The sequence below is a fragment of the Aethalodelphis obliquidens genome, unplaced genomic scaffold (assembly GCF_003676395.1).
Source record: "Aethalodelphis obliquidens isolate GAN/ISIS:26980383/991018 unplaced genomic scaffold, ASM367639v1 scaffold53, whole genome shotgun sequence".
Classification (NCBI taxonomy): Eukaryota; Metazoa; Chordata; class Mammalia; order Artiodactyla; family Delphinidae; genus Aethalodelphis; species Aethalodelphis obliquidens.
This window is the reverse complement of record NW_020837997.1, coordinates 3,193,065-3,215,643: the sequence shown is the minus strand read 5'-3', so window position 1 is coordinate 3,215,643 and position 22,579 is coordinate 3,193,065. Positions and strand designations below refer to the sequence as shown.

At 55.0% G+C, this 22,579-nt stretch overlaps 1 protein-coding gene across 2 annotated transcripts; it reads right to left on the bottom strand.

Moving 5' to 3' along the window:
- Positions 1-12,257: 12,257 nt before the first annotated feature.
- On the bottom strand, positions 12,258-17,285 carry TMEM59L (transmembrane protein 59 like). 2 transcript variants are annotated; one of them, XM_027084748.1, is made up of 8 exons: positions 17,063-17,285; positions 15,993-16,152; positions 15,798-15,907; positions 14,504-14,569; positions 13,830-13,932; positions 13,365-13,482; positions 13,145-13,262; positions 12,258-12,899 (listed from the first exon to the last, which is right to left on the bottom strand). In XM_027084748.1, exons 1-8 carry the CDS (start codon positions 17,222-17,224, stop codon positions 12,771-12,773), a joined length of 966 nt encoding a protein of 321 aa, XP_026940549.1. In that variant the 5' UTR covers positions 17,225-17,285; the 3' UTR covers positions 12,258-12,770. The 2 variants fall into 2 exon arrangements, with proteins under 2 accessions (XP_026940549.1, XP_026940548.1); XM_027084747.1 differs by having other exon boundaries at positions 12,276-12,899; positions 14,504-14,656.
- Between the last annotated feature and the right edge of the window lie 5,294 nt (positions 17,286-22,579).

Genomic DNA, 22,579 nt, shown 5'->3' with positions numbered 1-22,579 from the left:
GGCAATATCTTGACTTAGAGACATTACTTAGGAGGTAAGATTTCCTGGCCAAAAGATGGTGCTCATCCCATGGTGGTGGCCAGGGAGGAATGGGAGGCGATCCTTGCCAGGATGTACTTTGCAGGTGGAGCCAACAGGTGATACAGCAGATGGGATGTCGGGGGGCAGGCAGAGCGAGGCCAGGGATCCCCCCCAGGGTTCTTGGCCTGAGCCCAATGGGCTGCAGTACCTGGAATGCATCACGGGCAGGTGGGGACAGAGAGGACCCAGGAAGGTTACTGCACACAGTCATCCAATAATGATGACCCACGGTCTGGCAGAGCGCACGGGCAGGGACATGGCAGACAGCGTCTGCAGGCCTGGCCACCATCTGGCCCACAGCTGGCACAGCTCTCCCAGAGGCAAAGGCCTCACCACCTGCTCCCCGCTCCAGACCAGCTGTGGGACTCACGGCCCCAGGTTGGAGCTGGGAGGCCTCCTCATAACCTCCAGGTGTTACAGAGGAGGAAATTGAGGCCTGGGGGATAGGCGATGCCTTGCTTTCCTACATCCTCACCCTGGGGCCTCATCCACCCTGTCTGCCCTTCACCACTGAGTGGCCTCAGAGCAAGCTGCTGACACTCGGGCGCCTCCTTCTGCTTCTCTATAAACTAGAGAGGTCACCTTCAAATAAATTCTCACAATCTTTGCTATTACCCTTAGTTGCGCATCAACTTCTTATGAGCCTCGAGGCCTTGAGTGGGTTGCTCCAGCTCTACACGTCAGTTTCCCCATCTTCAAAATGTCCTTGTGGGACAGAGCAGAAGCCCGGATAAAATAAACAATGTACAGGGCTCAGGGCCACTCAGGGAGTAGATCCTAACTCCATGCCAGCGGTGGGCATCTCCCCCCTCCCACACTCACTCTTCGACCCTCAGCCCTGCTTGATTTTTCTATCTAACAAACTCTGCATTTTAGGTTTCCTTGTTTTAAAATGGAGATATAATTCCCATGCCGTAAAATTCACTATTGTAAAGTGTACAATTCAATGGCATTCAGTGCATTCATGACGTCATGCAATCAGCACCTCTATCTAGTTCCAAAACATTTCCATCACCCCGAAAGGAAACCCCATCCCCGTTAGCTGTCACTCTCTGTTCCCACTCCCTCAGCCCCTGGCGATCACTAATCTGTGTCCTGTCCCTATGGATTTACCTATTCTGAACATTTCATATAAATGGAATGACATGTGTCCTCCTGGGTCTGGCTTGTTTTATTTTATTCAGCATAATGCTTTTGAGGTTCATCCACATTGTAGCATGTGTCAGTGCTTCATTTCTTTTTATGACTGGGTAATATGCCATAGTATGGGGATTTCCCTGGCAGTCCAGTGGTTAAGACACTGCAATTCCACTACAGGGGGTGTGGGTTCGATCCCTGATCGGGGAACTAAGATCCCACATGCTGTGCGGCATGGCCAAAAAAAAAAAATCCACAGTATGGATGGACCACGTTTTGTTTATTCATTCATCCACTGATGGACATTTGGGTTGTTCCTCTCTTGGCGATTGTGACTAGTGTTGCTGTGAACATGCGTATACAAGCATCTGTCAGAGTCCCTGTGTTCACTTTTGGGGGGGCACATACCTAGGAGTGGAATTGCTGGATCACAGGTTAGCTCTATGAGGAATTTTTTGAGGAACTGTCTTGCATTTTCTTTTCTTTTCTTTTCTTGTTTTTTGCCCTCATGGCGTGCGTCGCTTGCAGGATCTTAGTTCCCCAGTCAGGGATTGAACCCGGGCCCTCAGCAGTGAAAGCGCAGAGTCCTAACGACTGGACCACCCGGGAATTCCCTGCATTTTCTTTTCTTCCTTATCCTCTGTCATCTCCTCAAGGGATGGGGACTCTGTTTTCTTCCTAGCCACTCCACAGAGCCCTGGGCAGCACCCAGAATGTTAAGTAAATACACGATGCATGAACAAATCAATGTGACTATTGGCTGAACAAGAACTCTTAGGTTCTCTGGGTTCTCAATTTCCATATATGTGAAATGCGAATGGACTCAATCCTTCCCTTGGTAAGAATTAGTCCTGGGCTTCCCTGGTGGAGCAGTGGTTAAGAATCCACCTGCCAATGCAGGGGACACGGGTTCGAGCCCACGTCCAGGAAGATCCCACATGCCGCGGAGCAGCTAGGCCCATGGGCCACAACTACTAAGCCTGCACTCTAGAGCCCGCAAACCACAACTACTGAGCCCACACGCCACAACTACTGAAGCCCATATGCCTAGAGCCTGTGTTCCGCAATGAGAAGCCACCACCATGAGAAGCCCACGCACTGCAACAAAGAGTAGCCCCTGCTTGCCGCAACTAAAGAAAGACTGTGCACAGCAACGAAGACCCAGCGCAGCCAAAAATAAAATAAATTTAAAAAAAAAAAGAAGGAAAAGAATTAGTCCCCCTTTCTCCAAAAAGGCTGTGAGCCTGACACTCAGATGCCCACGGTGTAAGCACCATGGTTTGCTAACTCGCCCCAAGCAAACAGTCACCAATTCTGCATTTCTTCCTCCCACTGCTGCCTCCACAGATGCTCAATGGCCGGAACCTGAACAGCAGAGAAGGTCAAGTGCAGAGATGGGGAGGGGCTCCTGCAGTTACACAGCAATGGCTTTGGGCGCTGCGCCTTAAGGAGTGGGCCGTCTGGGAGGCTGAGACAGAGACAGCTCTGGGGAGCCCCACCTCAGCTGGAGCACTGGGGGCAGACGCCAGTCCACAGCCAGGCAGGGCCAGGACTGCTGCTTAGAGGTGAGCCAACCCCAGGGAACCTCATGCAGGGTGGGCAAAGGAGGCCCCAGTAACTGATCCCCAGTGGAAGTGGGCTCTGGGCGAGGGGAGGAATCCCAGCTTCCTCCGTTGTTACTATTAATAACATAGTAGCCACTATGGGCCAAGTGTTGTGACATGTCCTCCCAGAAGCTTCTTCCTATGAGCCAGGGGTCCTGGTAGCTCCCCAGGACCAAAGTCACATGTGAGTGTCCGGCAGAGCCCAGCCTCAAGCCAGATCCAAATCTCACCTCGTTTCAAATCTACACTCTTCACAGCTGACTCATTCCCCCTCAGCCTCAGTTTTCTCATCTTTAAAATTGGCGTACACCCAAGGGACGTGAAATCGGGTGTTTAAACAAATACACATGCACACATGTTCACAGCAGCATTAGTCACGACCGCCAAAAGGAGGAAACAGCCCAAGTGTCCATCAAGTGACAAATGGATAAGCAAAATGTGGTCCATTCATACAATGGACTATTACTCAGCCATGAGAAGGAATGAAGCTCTGACACATGCTATAACGTGGAAGAACCTAGAAAATATGCCGAGTGAAAGAAGCCAGACACAAAAGGTCACCTTTTGTATGATTCCATTTATATGAAATGTCCAAAACAGGCCAATCCTTAGAGACAGAAAGCAGACTGGTGGTTGCCAGGGGCTGGGGGAGGGTGGTGGGGAGTGGCTGCTAATGGGAACAGGGCTTCTTTTCGGGAAAAATGGAAATGTTCTGAACTAAACAGAGGTGATGGTTGCACAATATCGTGAATGTACTAAATGTCACTGAATTGTTCACTTTAAAATAGTTAATTTTAGGGAGTTCCCTGGTGGCCTAGTGGTTAGGATCTGGTGCTTCACTGCCAAGGGCCTGGGTTCAATCCCTGGACGGGGAACTGATACCCCTCAAGCTGCGCAGCAAGGCAAAAAAAAGGTGAATTTTGCATTATGTGAATCTCACTTCAGTGGGAAAAAAAAGGGGAGGGGCATAGAGACCACTTCCTTCCAGGATTGTGAGCGGGGCTCAGTGACAAATAAACATAGTTGCCCTTTATCTTGCTCTCTCGCTGTCACCCCAGCCGGCCTCACTGCAGCGCCCCCTTGAAGTCAGATCTGCACCGGGTCCACCTTCTCTAACTTTACCTGCCGTCTAGAACATTTCCTGCCTGGGTCACCCTCCCGGGCCACCACCATAGCTATACCTCCTAAGATCATACTGGGTACTCGGTGACCTCCAGACTTTGACCCTCATCCTCACAACAACCTTGCAAAGTGGGGAAAGTGAGACTCAGAGAGTGGAAGCGTCCTGCCAAGGCTCAGGAGCAGGAAATGAAGCCCCCAATCTCCGACTCCGAGGCTATGCCCTCTCCAGCACCCCATGCTGACTCCCTCTCCTCCTTTTCTTCAGGCATTCAATGAGCACTTATTGACAGCTTCCTATGCCCCAGACCCTGTGATGGGCACGGAGTACATGCTCCAGACAAGGCTGAGACAGCCCTACCCCCAGGAGAACAGTCTCGCTGAAAAGAAATTGAACAAACACCCTCACTGTACTGGGTTGAATGGTGTCCCCCCAAAGACATGTCCACCTGGAACCTCGAAATATGACCTTTTTTGGGATAAGGGTCTTTGCAGATATAATTAAGGTAAGGATCTCGAGATGAGATTATCCTGGATTGGGTGAGGGAGCTAAATCCAATGACTTGTGTCCCTAGAAGAAGAGGTAAATCCAAACAGAGGGAAGGCCATGTGAAGATAGAGGCAGAGATTGGAGGGATGTGGCCACAAGCCAAGGAATGCCTGGAGCCACCAGAAGTTGGACGAGGCAGGGAAGGATCCTCCTCTAGAGCCTCCAGAGGGAGCACAGCTGCCGACACTTTGATTTCAGACTTCTGGCACGGCAGAAGGGCTGGTCAGTGTGGTCTCGTGCACCCTCCCATGTTCTTCAAACCCACCACAGGTCTCTTCCTCCAGGAAGCCTTCCTGGCTGCTCAGCAGAGATCCCATTTCCCCTCTGCCTAGTCTGGCTGCCTAGCCTGTGTCCAGATTGGGGCCTTGCCAGGTTTCCAGCCTCTTGAATCCAGCACTGACTGGCAGCAAATCTGTCGGTGAATGAATAATATTTTCTTGTGCTGGCTCTGCTCTGGTTTTCCTTCGTTGCTTCCAGCCTTGCAGCTCTCTTGGGCCTCCCAGTGTCCGCACTATCACCCCAGAACCCAGCCCCCACTGGCTTCTCCTACAGGGGGAGAGGGTCCCCCGCCCGAGCTCCCTGTGTGTGACTTCTTCTAGAAGAGCAGAAAAACCCAACATTGAAGACAGATGGAGCCGAGTTTGCACCTTCTCTGCAATTTTTTTTTTTAAGTTACCATTTACAGAGTGTTTTCAATGCCCAGAACTGTGCATTCTCGTGTATTCTCACCACACCTCTGAACGGTTATTAGTGCCCCCATTTTAGAGATGGAAAAGTGATGGCTCTTACGCTCATCTGGTGGGAATGTCAACTGGTACAACCACTTGGGACAGCCGTTTGGCAATATTTGCTAAATGGGAGTATTTGTACATTCTGTGGCCTAGCAATTCCAGCCTTGGGCATTTTACGAGTGTCCTGGGGCTGCCACAACAAATGACCACAAACGGATGGTTTAAAACAGAAATTTACTCTCTCACAGTTCAAGAGGCCAGAAGTCCAAAATCAAGAGGTTGGCAGGGTTGGTTCCTTCTGAGGGCTCCGAGGGAGAATCACGCCTCTCTCCCAGCTTCTGGTGTTGTCTGCCATTTTTGTCATCCCTTGACTTGCAGCTATACCACTCCAATCTCTGCCTCTATCTTCACATGGCCTTCTTCTTGTGTCTCTCTGCATATTCATTTCTGTCCCTAACCAAGACACTCTCACTGGATTTGGGGCCCACCTTAATCCAGTTTGATCTGGATTCTTAGCTAAATTCCATCTGCAAAAGACCCTATTTCCAAACAAGGTCACATTCTGAGGTTCCAGGTAGACATGAATTGGGGGGGATTTGGGGCACCACTCAACCCACTACAGGTATCCCTCCAACAGAAAGGAGGACAGGGATTCACCAAAATATGTAAACATAAATGGTCATAGCAGCCCCAAACTGGAAACAGCCCAAAGGTTCATCAACAGGTTGATGGATAAACAGACAACGACATGTTCAGTGGTGGAATACTATGCAACAAGGAAAAAGAATGACCCACTACTACATGTATCCCACAAGGGATCTCACCAACACTAAGCAAAAGAAACAAAAAGGACACGTGTTGTGATTCCATTTACTTGAAATTCACAAACAGGCCACACTAAACTGTGGTGACAGAGGTTGGGCCAGGGGGCCACCTGGTGGGGATCATCAGGGAGGCAAATCAGTGACCACAAAGGGATACGGGGCCTTGGGGTGATGGAAATGTCCTATATCTTGATTATGGGGCAACAGGGGGGATTACATTTGTCAAAATTCATTGAGCACTTAACATGGTTGTATTATTAAATGTAAAGTTTGCCTCATTAAAGCTGATTTATTAAACAAAAATAGGGAGTTCCCTGGTGGCCTAGTAGTTAAGATTCCAGTGCGTTCACTGCCGTGGCCCAGGTTTAATCCTTGGTAGGGGAACTGAGATCCTGCAAGCTGCATGGCGTGGCAAAAAAACAAAAACAAAACAAAAAAACAGGTCGGAGCTTCCCTGGTGCACAGTGGTTGGGAATCCGCCTGCCAGTGCAGGGGACATGGGTTCGAGCCCTGGTCCGGGAAGATCCTACATGCCACAGAGCAGCTAAGCCTGTGTGCCACAACTACTGAGCCTGCGCTCTGGAGCCCGCCTGCCACAACTACTGAAGCCCGTGCATTTAGAGCCTGTGCTCCGCAACAAGAAAAGCCACCGCAATGGCAAGTCAGTGTACCACAACGAAGACTAGCCCCGGCTCGCCGCAACTAGAGAAAGCCCGTGCGCAGCAAGGAAGACCCAATGCAGACAAAAATAAATGAATGAATTAATTAATTTTTTAAAAAAAGCAGGTCGGATGGAGCCAAGGGGACAGAGGTCAGATGTGGGGCTGCCTCTGGGAAGTGACTGGAAGCGGGCACAAGGAAGCCCCTGGGGGCTGGTGGGTACTCTGTATTTGGGTCACAGGAGTGTTACCATTCATTGGGCTGCACAGTAAAAATGGGTGCACCTTGCTGTTTGTAAGTTACATTGGCTTGAAAAGAAAAAACCTTTGGGGCTCAGAGAGGTAAGTAACTCACCCAAGGTTCCAGCAGGATAGTGTGAGAGCTGCCTACCCTGGAGCTCATCACCACCTCCTGGTCTCATCACCCCCTCTCTCCATTCAATCAACAAGCACTTATGCACCTGCTATGCACCAGGGGCTAGGGATTCAACTGTAAGCACACAAGGCCCGATCCCCGTCCTTCATGTTCCAGAATATTCTGGAATGTATATTCTAACAGGAAGGACAAACCTGAGACATACAAACCAATCAAGGGCCAAGATCTTTCCAGATGTGATCATTGCCATGAAGGCAATGGGCTGAGAGTGACCGAGCGGGGAAGGACTGCTTTAACCAGGAGGTTGGGGAGAGCCTCTTTGAGGAGGTGATGTCCCAGCTTTAATAAAGCAGGAGACAGAATGTTCTAGGGTGTTCTGGGACATTCTAGAACATTGTGGAAGGGCCCAGAATGTTCCAGAATATTCCAGGTGGAGGTACTGTGTATGGATCAAGCCGGGTGCCTGAAAGAGCCTGAGGAACAGAGGTGAGACCACATTGGCTGGGTTGACATGGGCAAGGCTTGGAGCTAGGAGGGAGCGTGTTGACAAAGATGTATTGAAAGCAGCCTCCTCAATGTGTGGGACACAGCTGTGACCAAGCCTGCTACAGTGTCGCATCATTTATTAAACAAATCGTCACACAAGCAAAGAAGCAATAACTTAATTGTCAACATGATAGAGGCTTGAGCTGGAGCGTAGTGAGTTAGGGGGGCTGGGCTGAGTCACGAGTTCAAGGAGAGACATTCGGGCTGAAAAGTTGGCTAGGAAGAGATCAGAGTCTTCCAGCCAGAGGGAACAGACTGTGTGGGGACTGTTGGAGCCACATGAACCTGGTGGGACTGGGTGTGAAGGGGGTGGTGGGCAGCATCACGTGACACAGGACCCCTGGAGACTTCAGTTTCCCTGTTGGGCTCACACTTGGCCCCAAGCAGGGACTTAAGCAATCCTCAGCTGGGATCTGACTTAAGCAATCCTCAGCTGGGATCTGGCCTGCACCTGCCCCCCTCACAGAAGAGAAAGACATGAGTCCCCATTCTTCCCTCCAAGATCTTGCAGAGTGTCTCCAGGGACGCCTCCCTCCCTCCCTTCCCACCTCTAGGCCCAGAACTCAGGCCTGTCGCCAGGGAACCAGGACCGCAGGTTGCCATGGCAACCCTCACTACCCAGACACATGGGCGCTCCTGCTTGTTGCCATGACACCAGCCACCCACCCACCTTCCACCAGGCCTGCACTGGGGTACAAGAGGAAGGCGGAGGGAGCGGCAGAGAGGGCGGCATCCCAGATGCCTTGCGGAGCTCGCGGGAGGGCTGGGGACAGATGAGGAAACTGAGGCTCAGAGAGCTGCAGCAAGTCAGGACTTATCTGTGGGTAAGCTCTATGGACACCTGCCCCTGGGAGGAGCCTCTGATGGAGGTGAAGGGCTCCCTCTCTCCTAAGACTCCAGAAGAGTCTTCACTTGGCACTTGAGGACCCTTCTCCAGTGAAGCCCTCAGAACGGCAGGTTACGTGAGTAGGTATTACTTTTCTCTGAATGTACACACACACCTTCAACACGCATACCCATGCACCTGGGACACACTCCCTTCTCCCCGGATTCTACCCATCCTTCAAAGCCCAGTTCAGCTGCCACCTCTTTCAGGCAGCCGTCAGTCACCACCAGCTTGGAAGGGAATCCTCTCTCACCTCCACACATCTACAGGGCTCACAGTTTCTACCCGCACCAAATGGCGTTACGCATTCCACAACTATGAGGGATCCGATCTGGGCCCAACCCTGGGCTGTTCACCGGGGTTTCAAGAACTAATGCACTAGGGACTTCCCTAGTGGCGCAGTGGTTAAGAATCTGCCTACCAATGCAGGGGACGCAGGTTCGAGCCCTGGTCCGGGAATATCCCACATGCCGCAGAGCAGCTATGCCCGTGCGCCACAACTGCTGAGCCTGCACTCTGGAGCCCACGAGCCACAACTACTGAGATTGGGTGCCACGCTACTGAAGCCCACGTGCCTAGAGCCACCGCAATGAGAAGCCCACGCACCGCAACCAAGAGTAGCCCCCGCTCGCCGCAACTAGAGAAAGCCCGTGCGCAGCAATGAAGACCCAATGCAGCCAAAAATAAATTAATTAATAAATTAAAAAAAATAATTAATGCACTAGGGAATTCCCCAGTGATCCTGTGGTTAGGACTTCATGCTCTCACTGCCAGGGACCTTGGTTCAATCCCTGGTCCGGGACCTAAGATCCTGTAAGCCATGAAGCAAGGACAAAAAAAAAAAAAAAAAAGATTTAATGCACTAGACACACAGTAGCATACAAACAAAGCTCTCTGCCCTTGCAACTCAGTCTTGAGAGAGGGGAGGGAGGACAAAGAGACCGGGATCAGTCACAACTTTTCAGTTCCAAGGAACCCAACACAAACTGGCTTAAGCCAAAAAATCAAGGACAAGATGGCTTCAGGCACAGCCTGATCCAGGACTTCCAGCAAAGGCATGAAGATACTGTCTCTTTCCATCCCTCTAGCTTCGGACTGACATTCTCCCAGCTCAACAACCCCACTTAACAGGGCATGTCTCTCTCCCAATAAATCCCACCAATACCAGAGGAAGCTTGGGTCATGCTGCTCAACTTCCCCTGAGCCACATAGCTTTGATCAAACCAAACCAGAGTTCTGTTAGAGAGCAAGATGAGGGTGACAAGGTGACAGGTAGATTCCTACCAAGTCTATGATGGTGTCCTGAGCAGAGGGAGCAACTATAGCAAAGGTCTGGAGGCTGGAACATTGATGTCCCTTATGTCTTCAGACTAAAAGTTTGGAGGAACATAAGAGGTGGTGGCTGCCAGCTTGGTGAGGATTAAAAGCCCTTAAAAGGTAAGTAGAGGAGGTACTTCCCTGGTGGTCCAGTAGGTAAGACTCTCGTGTGCATGCCGCAACTAAGAGTTCACATGCCACAACAAAAACAAAAAAAATCCCGCATGCCACAAGTTAAAAAAAAAAAAAAAGAAAAGGTAAGCAGAAGAAATTAGGTGGTGTCCGAGGGCAACAGGGAGCTTGTAGGAGAGGGACAAGGTCAGACTTGTGTAGAGAATGGATGTGACTAGGTGAGGCTGCTTCTGGGGTCTGAGAGGGAAACAGGGAGACACCCAAGCAAAAATAATTACTGGTCACCTGCTCCACGTCAGTTCACATGTGAGACCCTAGGGAGCGGCCTTCCTGGAGCTCATAAAATTATGTTAAACGAGGCTGACATTGAAGCAAATAATTCTTAATCGACTGTAAATGTGGTAAGCACAGGGAAGACGAACGGGGAGCTGAACATGGGTATAACAGGGGATGCTGGCCGAGTCTGGGGTGGTGGGGATGTCTTTGGTTGAGGAGGAGCCATTTTTGTTGAGAACTTTGGTAGAACAGGGCTTCGAGGGTGTTGCTGGCAGAGGGAGATGCAAGTGTAAAGGCCCTGGGGCTGGAAGGAACAAGGTAGGTTCGAGGGATCCAGAAAGAACCCATGTCAGCAAGGGACAAAGCCTCTGTAGAAGCGGTTGGAGATGCTAATTGGGCCAAGTCATGGGGGTCCTTGTTGGTTCATGTGGCTATTTGGGCTCCTCATGGCAGCACTAGACCCCAGAATTAGGGTAATCATTTAAATAGATAATGGTGATCATTGCACAACATTGCAGATGTACCTAATGCCCCTGAATTGTACTCTTAAAAACTGGCTAAAATGGCAAATTTTATGTGATGCATATCTTTTACCACCACGAAAAAGTAGAGGAAAAACCTTAAATGTACATCAACTCAAACTAAAGAACCAGGAAACAGTCCTTGAGTCGCACTAGCCAGGGCTGTGCAACACCATGTGGCTGCGGGTGGCGCAGACAGAACATTTCCGTCATCCCACAATGTTCTGCTGGGCAGCGCTGGCCTGCCATCACTTCTCACCTCTGCCCAGGTCTTATTTCCTGGTGACATTCCCGGGGCTGCTCTGAAACCCTACACTGGGCCCAGAAATGTACTCAAGGGCCTAAATTGTCTTTATGTTGAATCCTGATGCTCATGATATCAGGCAGGGTCCTGGCAGCAAGCAGGAGCCAGTCAGAATGGAAGATTCAGGAGAGCAGTAATAAAGGGTGCAGCAGGGTTGGGTAACTGACATGGGGTGGTGCAGCACACAGGATGGGCAACAGTGGGGAGCTGTTAACACGCCCAGGCTGAAGGCTCATTTGGTGGAGTTGTGGCATTGGGTTGGAGGATGCAGGGAGAGAAACAGGGAGAGAAACTCCCAACTTCTCACTCCTCCTTCCTTCCACCTCCTGCTGGTGGCCCCCCGGCTGACTCTAGCAGAGGCTGAGGGCCCAAGTGAATCAACCTCCCAGGACACCGGGTGGGGTGAAGGGTGGTGGGGCAGATCATCAGCCCCACTCAGCTCTCTCTAACTCACCTTCCCCCAACCAGTCACCCATCACCCACAGGCCTCCACCAGACCTTGGAAATCTGTGCCACATTGACCACCATGTCCCTCATCCCAAACTCTTCCCAGGAGATGCGGCCCCCACCAGCCAAGAATCTCTGGTTGCCAGCAACAGAAACAACTCTAGCCTACTTAACCAAAAGATTTACTGGGAGGATCTTGGGGAGTCTGCAGAATGGACAGGAAGGATGGAGTGCCATGGCTGTGGCCTCATCAGGGTGGGCTGTTCCTGTCCTACAAGACTCCTCTTGAATGCAAAGTGCAGGAAAGAACGCCAAGTCTGGACCTCTTGGGTAAGGAAGGGGAGAGAACCTGTGGACAGGACCCTGAGACTGCCCCCAACGGGGCAGAGCTCCATCCCAAAAAGAAAGGCAGATGGAAGCCAGGTGGTGACAAAGTTAACAAATGTCCTCTTCAAGATGTGACCTGTCCATTTCACAGGAGCCACGTGGAGGCCCAGGAAGGGGCACTGACCCACCTGGGCCAGGCAGGTGGCCCAAGCCGCTTATCCAGAGTCACCCCTAGTTAGGAATGTGATGTGCGCTGGGTAGCAGAGGGGCTGTCCTTCCAGGTGTCAGCTGGTTCTCACCACTCAAGCCACGGGGAGTTCCCGAAGTTCACCTCCCGCATCTCAGAAAGGGCCTGGTGGGCAGGGGTCATGGCCACGTTCAGGCCAGTCCCCAAGAGACAGGTGGAAAGACCAACAGAAGCAGGCTCAGTCCAAGATGGGTTTTATATCATGGTTTATTCCTCCCGACCACCATGCTGCAACTCCCAGCCTGGAGCTACCCACCACCTCCCCTCTTGGGGGTGGGGGGCCTCCTCTCATGAGGCTACATCTCCGGTGGTGGGGTGGGGAGAAAGGGGGAAGCCCTGGAACGAAGCGGCTCCCCTGTGGCCTCAGCCCCCCAGAGGGGAGAAAGGAGGAAGGACGTAGGCAGCACAGAACTGGGGTTGAAATACTCAAGAAGCTACACGATAGAAGACAAAAGTAACACGCTCTGGGGAAGCGGGGTGTGGAGGAACCAAGGTCAGATCCCGCCCCCCAGGAGGGGCAGGGCAACCCCAGGATGGGGGGGGGGAGGGGGAGGGGGAGGGGTGGGACTGGGAAGAGAAGAAGAATTTGGGGAGAGGAGGAGCCCAAGGACCGTCCCACCCTGACCCGGACTCCTAGGCAACGGGCAAGTGAGACCCAAGGAGCTCCTGAACTTGGCAATGGAGGCCTACAGCTTGGTCAGGTCCAGCTTCAGCTTGTAGGGCGGGGGATTGTCTGCAAAGGCGTGCGACGGGGGAGGGTACAGGGGCCAGTCTGGCTCTACCATAAAGCCCTTGTGCTGCTCCAGAGACAGGGGCTGCAGGGGGAGGAAGAGGGAGCGAGGGCTATGAGTCCCCAACCTGGCAAGGCTCCTTCCCACCCCTGACCTGAGGTTGCCCCTACTAAGGGTGGGAGTTGTTTCCCCCATTTCATAAGGGAGTGAAGAAACTTGCCTAATGTCACGCAGCAAGTCAGGGGTCCCTGCCTCCATGGGAGAGGGGGCAGCCCTATCCAGACGAGGGAGCAGTTCTCCTCCCACCCCTGCCTGTGGGCCCCACCCACCTGGAACTTGAGGTGCTGGCCGGGTGCGGTCACCAGGGTGGAACAGCTCAGCCACAGCATCACCAGCACGGAAAGAAAGAGGCAGCAGGCCAGGATCCAGCGAGGAAGCCCGGAGCGCCTGCCCCACCCGGCAGGCACGCTCAGTGGCCCTAGTTGGGCCAGATAGTCACTCCCCTCTGGCCCCACCCCCCTCCACCATCCCCAAGGTTCTGCAACCCACCGGGACATGCAACTGAGGAAGTCGTTGTCCTGCAGCTCATCGGACTCCACCTTGGCCTTGCTGCTGGTCTTGACTCGAATCTTGGCCTTCCTTACCTTGTCCAAGGGGCCTACAGGGTCTGAGAGAATAGGTCACTTCTCAGCAGCCTCCAGGCCTTCGCCAAGAGGCGACAGCAGCCATGGAGAACAGAAAGGAGGCCAGGACCTGGGGCAATGGGGCATGGGGTCCTGGAATAAATCAGAACCCTGAAAGATGGACCACGGACCCCTGGGAGATGAACCATGGAACCCTGGGAGATGGACCATGGAAACGGGAGATGCACCATGGAACCCAGGGAGATGGACCAAGGAACCCCAGGAGCTGAGAGATGGAAATCCCAATCCTCAAGGGTTCATTTGTCAGGAGAACCCCTTGTGACAGTGGAGCCACCTGTGGAAGGAACACGGGTCTAGGCTTGGACCTTACCAACATGCACCTCCAAGGCCTCAGGGTGGGATCCCCGCCAGGTCACCTCCACTCGCTGCAGACGGGCCCCCTCGTGCCCCAGGCTCTCTACCACAGGCTGGGTCTGGGCCAGGAACAATACAGCACAGAGAAGCCCTTTAGAAAGGCACCATCTTGGCCCTAGGAGGCACCTCTCTGTGCCCCCTGTAGGTTACATTGTCCCAAGCCCAGCTGGCACCTAGTTCCCCTGGGGACAGAGAGGACACCCTCTATGGAGCTGTGAGCTGTGATACCAGGGATGCTGTTCCCTGCTAATATGGGGCCCTGATTTGTCTTGCTCCTAAAGTAGGGATGTGATCCAAGGCATGCCAGTAGAATCACAGGGATTGGCTGAGAGGTTATCACATGACTGAACCAGGGCCAATCAGCTCAGTTAAAACCTCAGAGAGGTTGTCATCTAGAGCCTCAGGCATCCACCCTGCTGTGCGGAGGGATGTGCTTGCCTGAGAATAAAGCCACCAAAAAGGACAGCAGAGTCCAGCAGTGGAGTGAGACACTGAACCCCTGGATCCAGCTGTGCCTGAAGCTTGTCTCCTGTGGACTTTGCATCCCATGAGCCAAGAACCAACTCATCCCACCTTCTTAGCCTGACCACCCAACCACTACTCTAGTGCGGCCCCTGCCAGAGCCCTCACCTGGAACACCACCACCTTCCCATTGTCAGTCTGCAGGTAGTATGTCCAGGTGGAGGAGACGAAGCCCTGCGCCGAGTTGACAAGGTCATTGCAGAGGGTGGAAAACAAGTCCAGGAGCGAGAGGGCCCCACTTGGAGCTTCCAGGACTTTTCTCTGCCAGGGGGAGGCCCAAGGCACAGAAATGTCACCAATGTAGGGCATTAACCAGTGGGAGGGGAGCTGGGAGAATTGATTGTGATCAAAATTCACTAAGTGGTTTGAGGCAACAGGGCTTCATACAATGAACACAGACCTCAGCACTGTATTTGGCTGACTGTGTGCCCTTGGGAAAGTGGATTGCCCTCTCCGAGCCCTGAAATGGGGATGATTCTCTTCCCTCGTGGGGTTGCTATGAGATTTCAACTAGACAGTGGTACAAGTGCCTAACATGTAGTAGCTACTATTATTAAAAATATCACCATCATTGTTCTTATTTTGACAGCATCAGGAGAGAACTCAGAATAGGAAGAAATGATAGTGCACTGTGCTTTTATGAACAGTGAAAGCCTGGAAGGGGTGGAGGAAAATGAGTGAAGAGGGAAAGGGCTTTCTGGGGAATCCCAGCCCATGCGTTTCTGGCTGTGATGAAGGATTTCCTGTGCCTCAGCTTCCCCTGATGCAGCGTTTTCTAGACTCTCTCACAGACTATGATAGGTGAGCAGTTATTATTTCTCCCTGGAGTGGGGGGAGGGGTACTACCTGTGTGCCTGGGAGGCTGCTCCCTGCACCTCCGTTCTGAGCCACCCCAGATGAGAGTGGCCACTTGTTCCTCACGAGGAACGTGATTAGACCAGTAGCTGGCATGTAGGTGGTCAGTAGTCAGCTCTTGTGGCACTGAAGATGAGGGAGGTGAGGGGTGGTCACAAGCCCTAGTGGCACTGGCTTTAAATCCCACTTCTGCACAGCCCTGTGTGACCTTGGCCAGTTGCTCTGTGGGCATGAAATGAGGATGACACTGTCTCAGGTGCCTCCGGGTGGCCCAAGGAATTGAGGACAGGCTGAGGTCAGGCCTGGACCAGGACAAACGCTTGCTAAGTAATGTAAACGGTGGCTGTTTTGGCGGCTGCAGGGGAGGGGAGGGGGAGAAGTCACAGAGATGATAATTGAGTCTTGGGATGTGAAATGGCTTAATCAAGGACACCCAGTAGGCCCCGAATGGAATGGAGAGCTTCAGAGACGCTGGATATGAGTGCAGATTTGGGGGGGTAGAGGAGAGGGGGGATGGGCCTGGGGCCACAGGTGGGAGGGCGCCCACCTTCTGCTCCAGCTCGGGCTCGGCTTCGGGCTCCGGCTCTGGATTCTGGCTCCAGCAGCCCTCGCTGCAGGCCTGCTGCTCTGTCTCCTTCACGTAGGCCTCCACACAGGCTGCAAGAGGCAGGAGAGGGTGACTGGGGGCACAGCCCTTCCCAGGCCACCTCTCCCCACCCTGGCCCACCCATCCAGCCCTTACCGGCTTCACACTCAGCCTGTGTGGCATTGGGCTTGGAACTCCTGGCCACGAATCGGCAGATGGAGAAGAGGCGGCAGCCTCGCTCGCAAGCACTGATCAGGACGGCCCTATTATGCGCATTCGCTTTCCGGGACTCAGTGGGGTCCTCCTCCAACTCCTCCTGGAAGCGAAGATGTGGGGTTCAGGCCAGGGGAGGGGCAGGAGGAGGGCAGCGCTGGAAGCCCTCATGGGAGGAGGTAGAAGATTTGATCCCCCCCAGACCTTCTAAGGAGTTTGGGATGAAGTTGGGGAGGAGGCCAAGCATATTAGCAGGGGCTCTTAGCTCTGATGAGGAGAGAGGGAGAGGGGGCTTGAGAAAGAATAAACAACGGAGGTTGCTGGGTTTGGGTAATGGCTGGAAAACTGGGGAAGATCGAGGGAAATGGTCCCCCCCAAGGATCCAGGGAGGAGGGTTTCTCAGGCCTGAAGAAGGAGGGGGGGCTCAGAGGAGGTTTTGTCACCCTTCAGGCCTGGGAAAATTGGGATCCGACTCGGGGGGCATGAGGATAGGAGTGGGGGCTGGTAGCTCTGAGGGGGGGAGGAGGAGGATGTGGAAGCTGCTAGGGTAGAGGGGGAGGAGAAGGGGACTGTCAGGCCTGAGGAAAGTGGGGGTTGGACGCCCCAAGGGTCCTTGCGCAGCAGTGTGGAGCCAGAACCCTCTAGGTAGCATCGGGAGCCCCAGTCTCCTCCCTGCCTCAGGCTTGGAGAGACTCCAGCAACACCGAATTCATCGGAAGGACCCGCATCCCTAAACCCTCCCCCATCAGAGGGACCCCACGGCCCCTCCCCTGCGGGAGGAACATCCCCATCCTCATCGGAGGGACCCCCGACCCCTGCGCTCACCACCATCGAAGGAACGCCAGCCCTTCCCCCACCAGAGGGACCCACCCACATTGGAGAGCCCCCTTCCCTGACCCCTTCCCCCTCCGAGGAACCCTTGTCTCCCGCTCCGAATGGGGGGAATCGCATCCTCAACCCATCCCCCATTGGAGAGATCTCTGGTCCTCCCGCTGGCGCCGCATGCGCTTCACCTGAGCGGGCTGCGGATTAGGGTAGCGGTCTCGGCACCGCAGCTGGCAGCTCTGCGTGTCCCCGAGCTGCAGGGCGAAGGGGTCGCGGGCAGGCGGCGCGGGGGTGGCGGGCGGAGGCTGCAGCAGCAGCAACAGGAGCGGCATCAGGGCGATCGAAGCCATGGCCAGGCCGGGCGCAAGGAGCGCGGGGGACGCCGGCTCCTGGCAGGCGCGGAGGATGCGGCGGCGGCGGCGGGGACCGGTTAGCTGACGTCACCCGAGCGAGGCAGCCTGGGAAGGGGGGGTGGGGGATGCGGAGAACTGGCGGGGGAGCGGCGCTGCGGCACCGTCAGGGTGCGGGCAGGGCGAGGCAGGTGGATCGTGGCCCCTGCCGTCTGTCCCATCTCGGGGGTGCCATGACACCTCCCTAGTATCCACGCACGAGGGATCTCAGCCATCGCTAGGGGCCAAAAGGAAACAAATAGGGTGGTAGGATGGGGGAGAGATCTATTCTCCAGGGAATCAAGGAAGGCCTCCCGGATAGGCAACGTTGGAGCTGGCCACGCGAGGAGGCCGAAGGAACAGCGAGGGCCCTGAGGAGGGGATGAGCTTGTTGGAAAAGGAAGTAGGAGGGCGGGGGTCGTGGCTGGAACCCAGCCAGAGAGTGGAGATGGAGGGTCGTGAGTGTCGCAGAGCTGTGTTAGAGAAGGCCTTCTGAAGGTCTGTGTCATCATCTACTTTGGTACCCAAGTCAGAGATCCGGTAACGTGTGCAGTTTGCCTCCTTTAGGAAGCCCTCCCAGACCCTCCAGGGCTCCCCCAGCCTCTCCTCCCTCTGACCCAGCCCTGATCTACAAACCTGGGGGATCTGGTCCCTGCTCTCCCAGACTAGGGGCCCCTCGGCCTAGGGCTGAGAGGGAGGCGGCACAGAGATGTTGATAGGGGCGATGGGGTGCTGCTAAAATTTCTAATTCTCATGGGAAAACTTGGGACAAGCAGGAACATTTCTGACTTCCATCGCACTCCAAGGTGACAAGAGCGTAGCCCCATGAATCTTGGGTTAGGAGGTCCCCCTAGCTTCCTCTCCGGCAGGCATGGGAGTGAGGGCTCCCCTCTAAGCCTGAGACCTTGCAAAAATGACACCCTCCCTCTCGCTGGCGTGCCCCGCGCAGGTGTCTGCCGCCTGCGCATCTTCCATCCACCCTCTGCCTCAGCAGACAGGGCAGCAGCCACTCGGGGTCGGCGTGTCAGAGGGCGCCGTAGGTTCCGGCCGAGGAGGAGGGGACTGGGGGGGTGATGGCTGGCAAGCCCCCTCCCCCGGCCGGCCGCCGCCCTTTCATCTCCGCGCCTCGACCAGCCCCCACATGGCTTAATCAGGCGCGGCTGTGCCTGGCGGACCCTGAACATCTGGATCCCCGCGCGGCCCTCCCCCGTCCCGCCCCTCCCGGGCTAGGCTGCCGCGACCCTGCGGCTAGGGCCTCCAGCCTGCGGTTTGCGCGAGAGCCAGGGAACCCCGCATCTAACCCACCGCGCGCCAGGCCTGCGCCTTGGGAAACAGCCATTGGTTATGACCAATACTGTTCCCCGTTTCACAGGTTGGGAAACCTAGTCCCCAGGACCCCTCCGCAGAGCCAGATTTCAAGCCCACACATGTCAATTCCAGAGCCCAGCGCGCTGAAGCCGTCCACAATTACTGTTCTTCATTCATTCCAAACAAAACACTTCCCAAGTATTTTCTTGTAACAACCTATAAGGAAGAACTGGCAGCGTTGTCCAAGTTACAGCTGAGGAAATTGAGGATCAGGGTGGCAAAGAGGGTCGGCCCGGGTGACAAGCGAGGGAAGCCAAGGGAGGTGGGCAGACCCCTGCCAAGACTAGGAGGTGGGGAGTCAGGGGAATCGGGCTTAAGAGGCGTCTCTTAAACCACAACAGGAAGGAAGGAGACCCGCGCCTTTTTAAAAGCGGAAGGGGAAACTGAGGCTGGAGGAGTTGGGACGCTGGCCTAGGTCGCTGGACAGGAGTGAGAGGGTTTGATTGCCTCCCACTCACCCCCTTTTCCGCTGCAAGAGGCCGCCTGGGGCGGGAGCGGAAGGAGGACTTGACCCCGGCCCCCCAGGTGAGCCCCCGCGCCCCTCCTGCCGTTCCCGAGGGAGCAGGTCCAGGTGAGGGGCAGGCGGGCCGGCGGGCGGCCGGGGTCGGGTTTCAGGAAATCCGCCGACATTCCTTCGGGGCTTAAGAGGGAAAGTTGACGCGGCACCGCCCCTCGCCCCCCCCCCACTTCCTACCCCCCGGGGCGGCAGGCGGTGGTGGGGGGCGGGGGGGGCGGGGGGAGGGCGCTGCGGCCGGCCTGGGCGTGAATCAGAGGCGGGCCGGGAGTCCGGGAAGCGGCAGCCGAGGTCAGGGCGGGCATCGGACAAGCGCCCTTTATCCCTTGCCGCCCTCGCCACGACCCTGCTGACCCCCACCCCCAAGCCGGGTACAGCCTGGGGAGCGGGCACGGCTCCCTGGCGCCGGCGGCTTGCAGACAGTGGGTGGGGGGAGGGGAAGGGACACAACTGTCACCCCCAACATAGCTGGTGCCTCCTGGAACCCAGACGTCCTAGGTTCTCCAGGGTGCGGAGAGGCAGGGAACCCAGGCCTCCGAGGCCCGGTAAACACTGGCCCTGACCTAGACACAGGCAGCTCTTCACTCCTGAGATCTCACCTCCAATGCCTATGGGGGCTGGATTTTTTTAAGTATAGACTGCACAAAGCTTGGGACCCAGGCAACCCAGCTCCCCAGGCTGAACCTCCAGGGTGGAAATGATAAAGCCCCGCCTTCTCTTGCACACACGTCCTGAACCTAGGTTCTGCTGTCCCAAGCCCACGTCCAGGCGAGCCCCTCACTGTCCCTGCTTCCTGGGCACACTGGCCTGGAACACAAGGCAGCTAATCCCATACTGAGGGGTCTCAACATGGGAGAGGCAGCTCTGTGCCCTCCTCACTCCCAATGGGACCCTGAAGGGGCTGTTACCACTGCCTCTCCCTGGGGCCCCCTCAGTGCCCTGGAATTATGCAGGGAGCTGGGCTGGAGGCTCTCCCCCAAGGTAATCCTTAGGTGCAAAGACTGAGGAGCCCCTCCCTCATGTGGGGCCCTCCCTCCATCTGCCACCTCAGTACATTCCCAGCCACCTTCAAGGACTTGGGTCAATATTTGTCAGAAGTTCCATCAACGCTCATTCCCCTTCCTGCACAAAGAGGTGGTGGGACTGATGAGGAAGGGGTTAAGCCACCTGGAGAACCAAGGGCAGGGAAGGGTGCACCTAGAGGCCAAATCACTTTCCTTAAAGTCAAAGGTTTGAGGTAAAGGTCACCCAGAGGGCAGAGGGTATGCTCCAAGGAGGGGCTGGGTGAACAACCCATACCCTTCTACAGGTAAGGATCAGAGAGGGGTGGCTACCAGGTTGGGTCACACTGCAAGTCCAGGGCCTGGCTGGGACCCCAGACAGCATGATTCACTGGGACTGAACTTTCTTGCTACTCTGAGGCACTGAGAATTCTCCATCCTTTCATTTTGCAAATGTTCACTGAGCTCTTCTCCTGTGGCCCTCACTGGGCCCAGCATGAGGTCCTAATGGCTCTCAGGGTGCTCACAGTCTGAAGAAAATATCTCAAGAGAAAGATGATGTTCGAAGAACTGTGCTACAAAGATAATTTAAAAAGGAGAAGGGGATGGAGGTTGCCTGGGAAGGTTGGGGGACCCCTCTGAGAATACTTGACCTGTGACCTGACGGAAGAGAAGGTGCTAACTGGGGGAAGATCTGGGGGAACTGCATTCCTGCAGGGGGAAAAGCAAATGTACAAAGACCCCCCTGATAATAAACAAGCCTATGTGTTTGGGAGAAACGGGTGCAGCAGCTGGAGTGGAGTGAGGGAGAGGAAGAGAGAGGATGAGAAGAGAGGAGAAAAGGAGGGGGGAGAGGGTGGCAGGGCAAAAAAGACCTGCTTTGCTTCTTTTAAAAGCTCCTTCTGGGGCTTCCCTGGTGGCGCAGTGGTTGAGAGTCCGCCTGCCGATGCAGGGGACTGGCACGTGGGGTTCGTGCCCCAATCCAGGAAGATCCCACATGCTGCGGAGCCGCTGGGCCCGTGAGCCATGGCCGCTGAGCCTGCGCGTCCGGAGCCTGTGCTCCGCAACAGGAGAGGCCACAACAGTGAGAGGCCCGCGTACCGCAAAAAAAAGAAAGAAAGAAAGAAAAAGCTCCTTCTGCCTGCTGTACAGACGAGGGCAAGAGGATTTACCCAGGAAGCCTAGGAGGAGGCTGGGCGGCATCCCAGACGGAGATGGTGGGGCCTGGAGCCGGATGGGGTGGAGGAAAGGGGTCCGAATCTCAGAATGGGGATGTGTTTTGGAATCAGCCAACAGGATTTGCTGATGGATTGGACGTAGGGGATGAGCGAAGGAGAGAGTTGTCACGCGCACCTCCAGGTCTCTGGCCCGAGCATCTGGGTGGATGGGGGAGCCTTTTCCCGAGACTGGGGAATGACTGGGGAGGAGCAGAGACTGGGGAGGAAAATAATCAAGATTTTGCTCCAGAAGCCTGAAGTCCTCCAGGAGGGAGTCAAACGTTGCACGACAGAGGTTGTGGGGGAGGGGGTGGTATATATCCTGAAAACACAATTCCAGCCAAGAACTGCCACCTCCACTTAACTCTCTGGACCACCTGGCAGGTGGGACTATGGCCCCATTTTTCAGAGGTGACAAACTGAGGCTCCAAAAGAATGTGCCCCCGGTGCCAGACACTATGCTAAGTGTTTAGACCGTGGAGCCTTCTGCTACGTTGCAACTTCCCACAGAAACCCTTAGGCTGGCTAGGAGTCACCCACTGTGCTGAGGAGGAAACTGAGGCAGAGAGGCCTGGTGTGCCCCAGTAAACGACAGTGCAGTATGCCAGGGCTTTACTCTCTCCTTCACAAACCCATCCAGCGTCCAGAATGGGGGACTAGAGGGGCGCACCCCGGACTCCATCCTTTAATCCTCTTTTCTGACAGTCTGAGGTCTGAGTTGGGGACCCAAGTAGCAGGGGTGGAGGGCAGCCGTGAGCAAACGAGATGGGAACTCCTGAGCCCTCCTCAGACGCTTTTACCCGCTTGGCTTGTTAGGGACCAAGACGGAGGGTCCAGATCTCTAAGGGAACCCCTGGAAAGGGGAGTTAGAGCCCTTCCCCTCTGAGGGCACGCGGCTGGGGGCAGGGCTGCGACTCTAACAGCCCGGCTGAAGGCGGCCCCGGAACTCTCATTTCAGGCTCCCCCTCCACCGGGGCCTTGGAGGTCAGGAGCCCTTTTATCGTGGGCGCCCGAATCGGGTGGGGACTAAGAGGAGGGGGGTGAGGCGCCCGGGCCTGGAGGGGTCCCGAAACTCAAGCAGTGGCCAAAAATAATAACACGGAGAAGGATCCCTACGCAAAAAAAAAGAAGACAAACTATGCGTCGCTCGGGGCAGCCGGCGTTACCTGGAGTCGGCGGGCGGCGGCCGCCCGAGCGATTAGTCACTGCGTGGCGC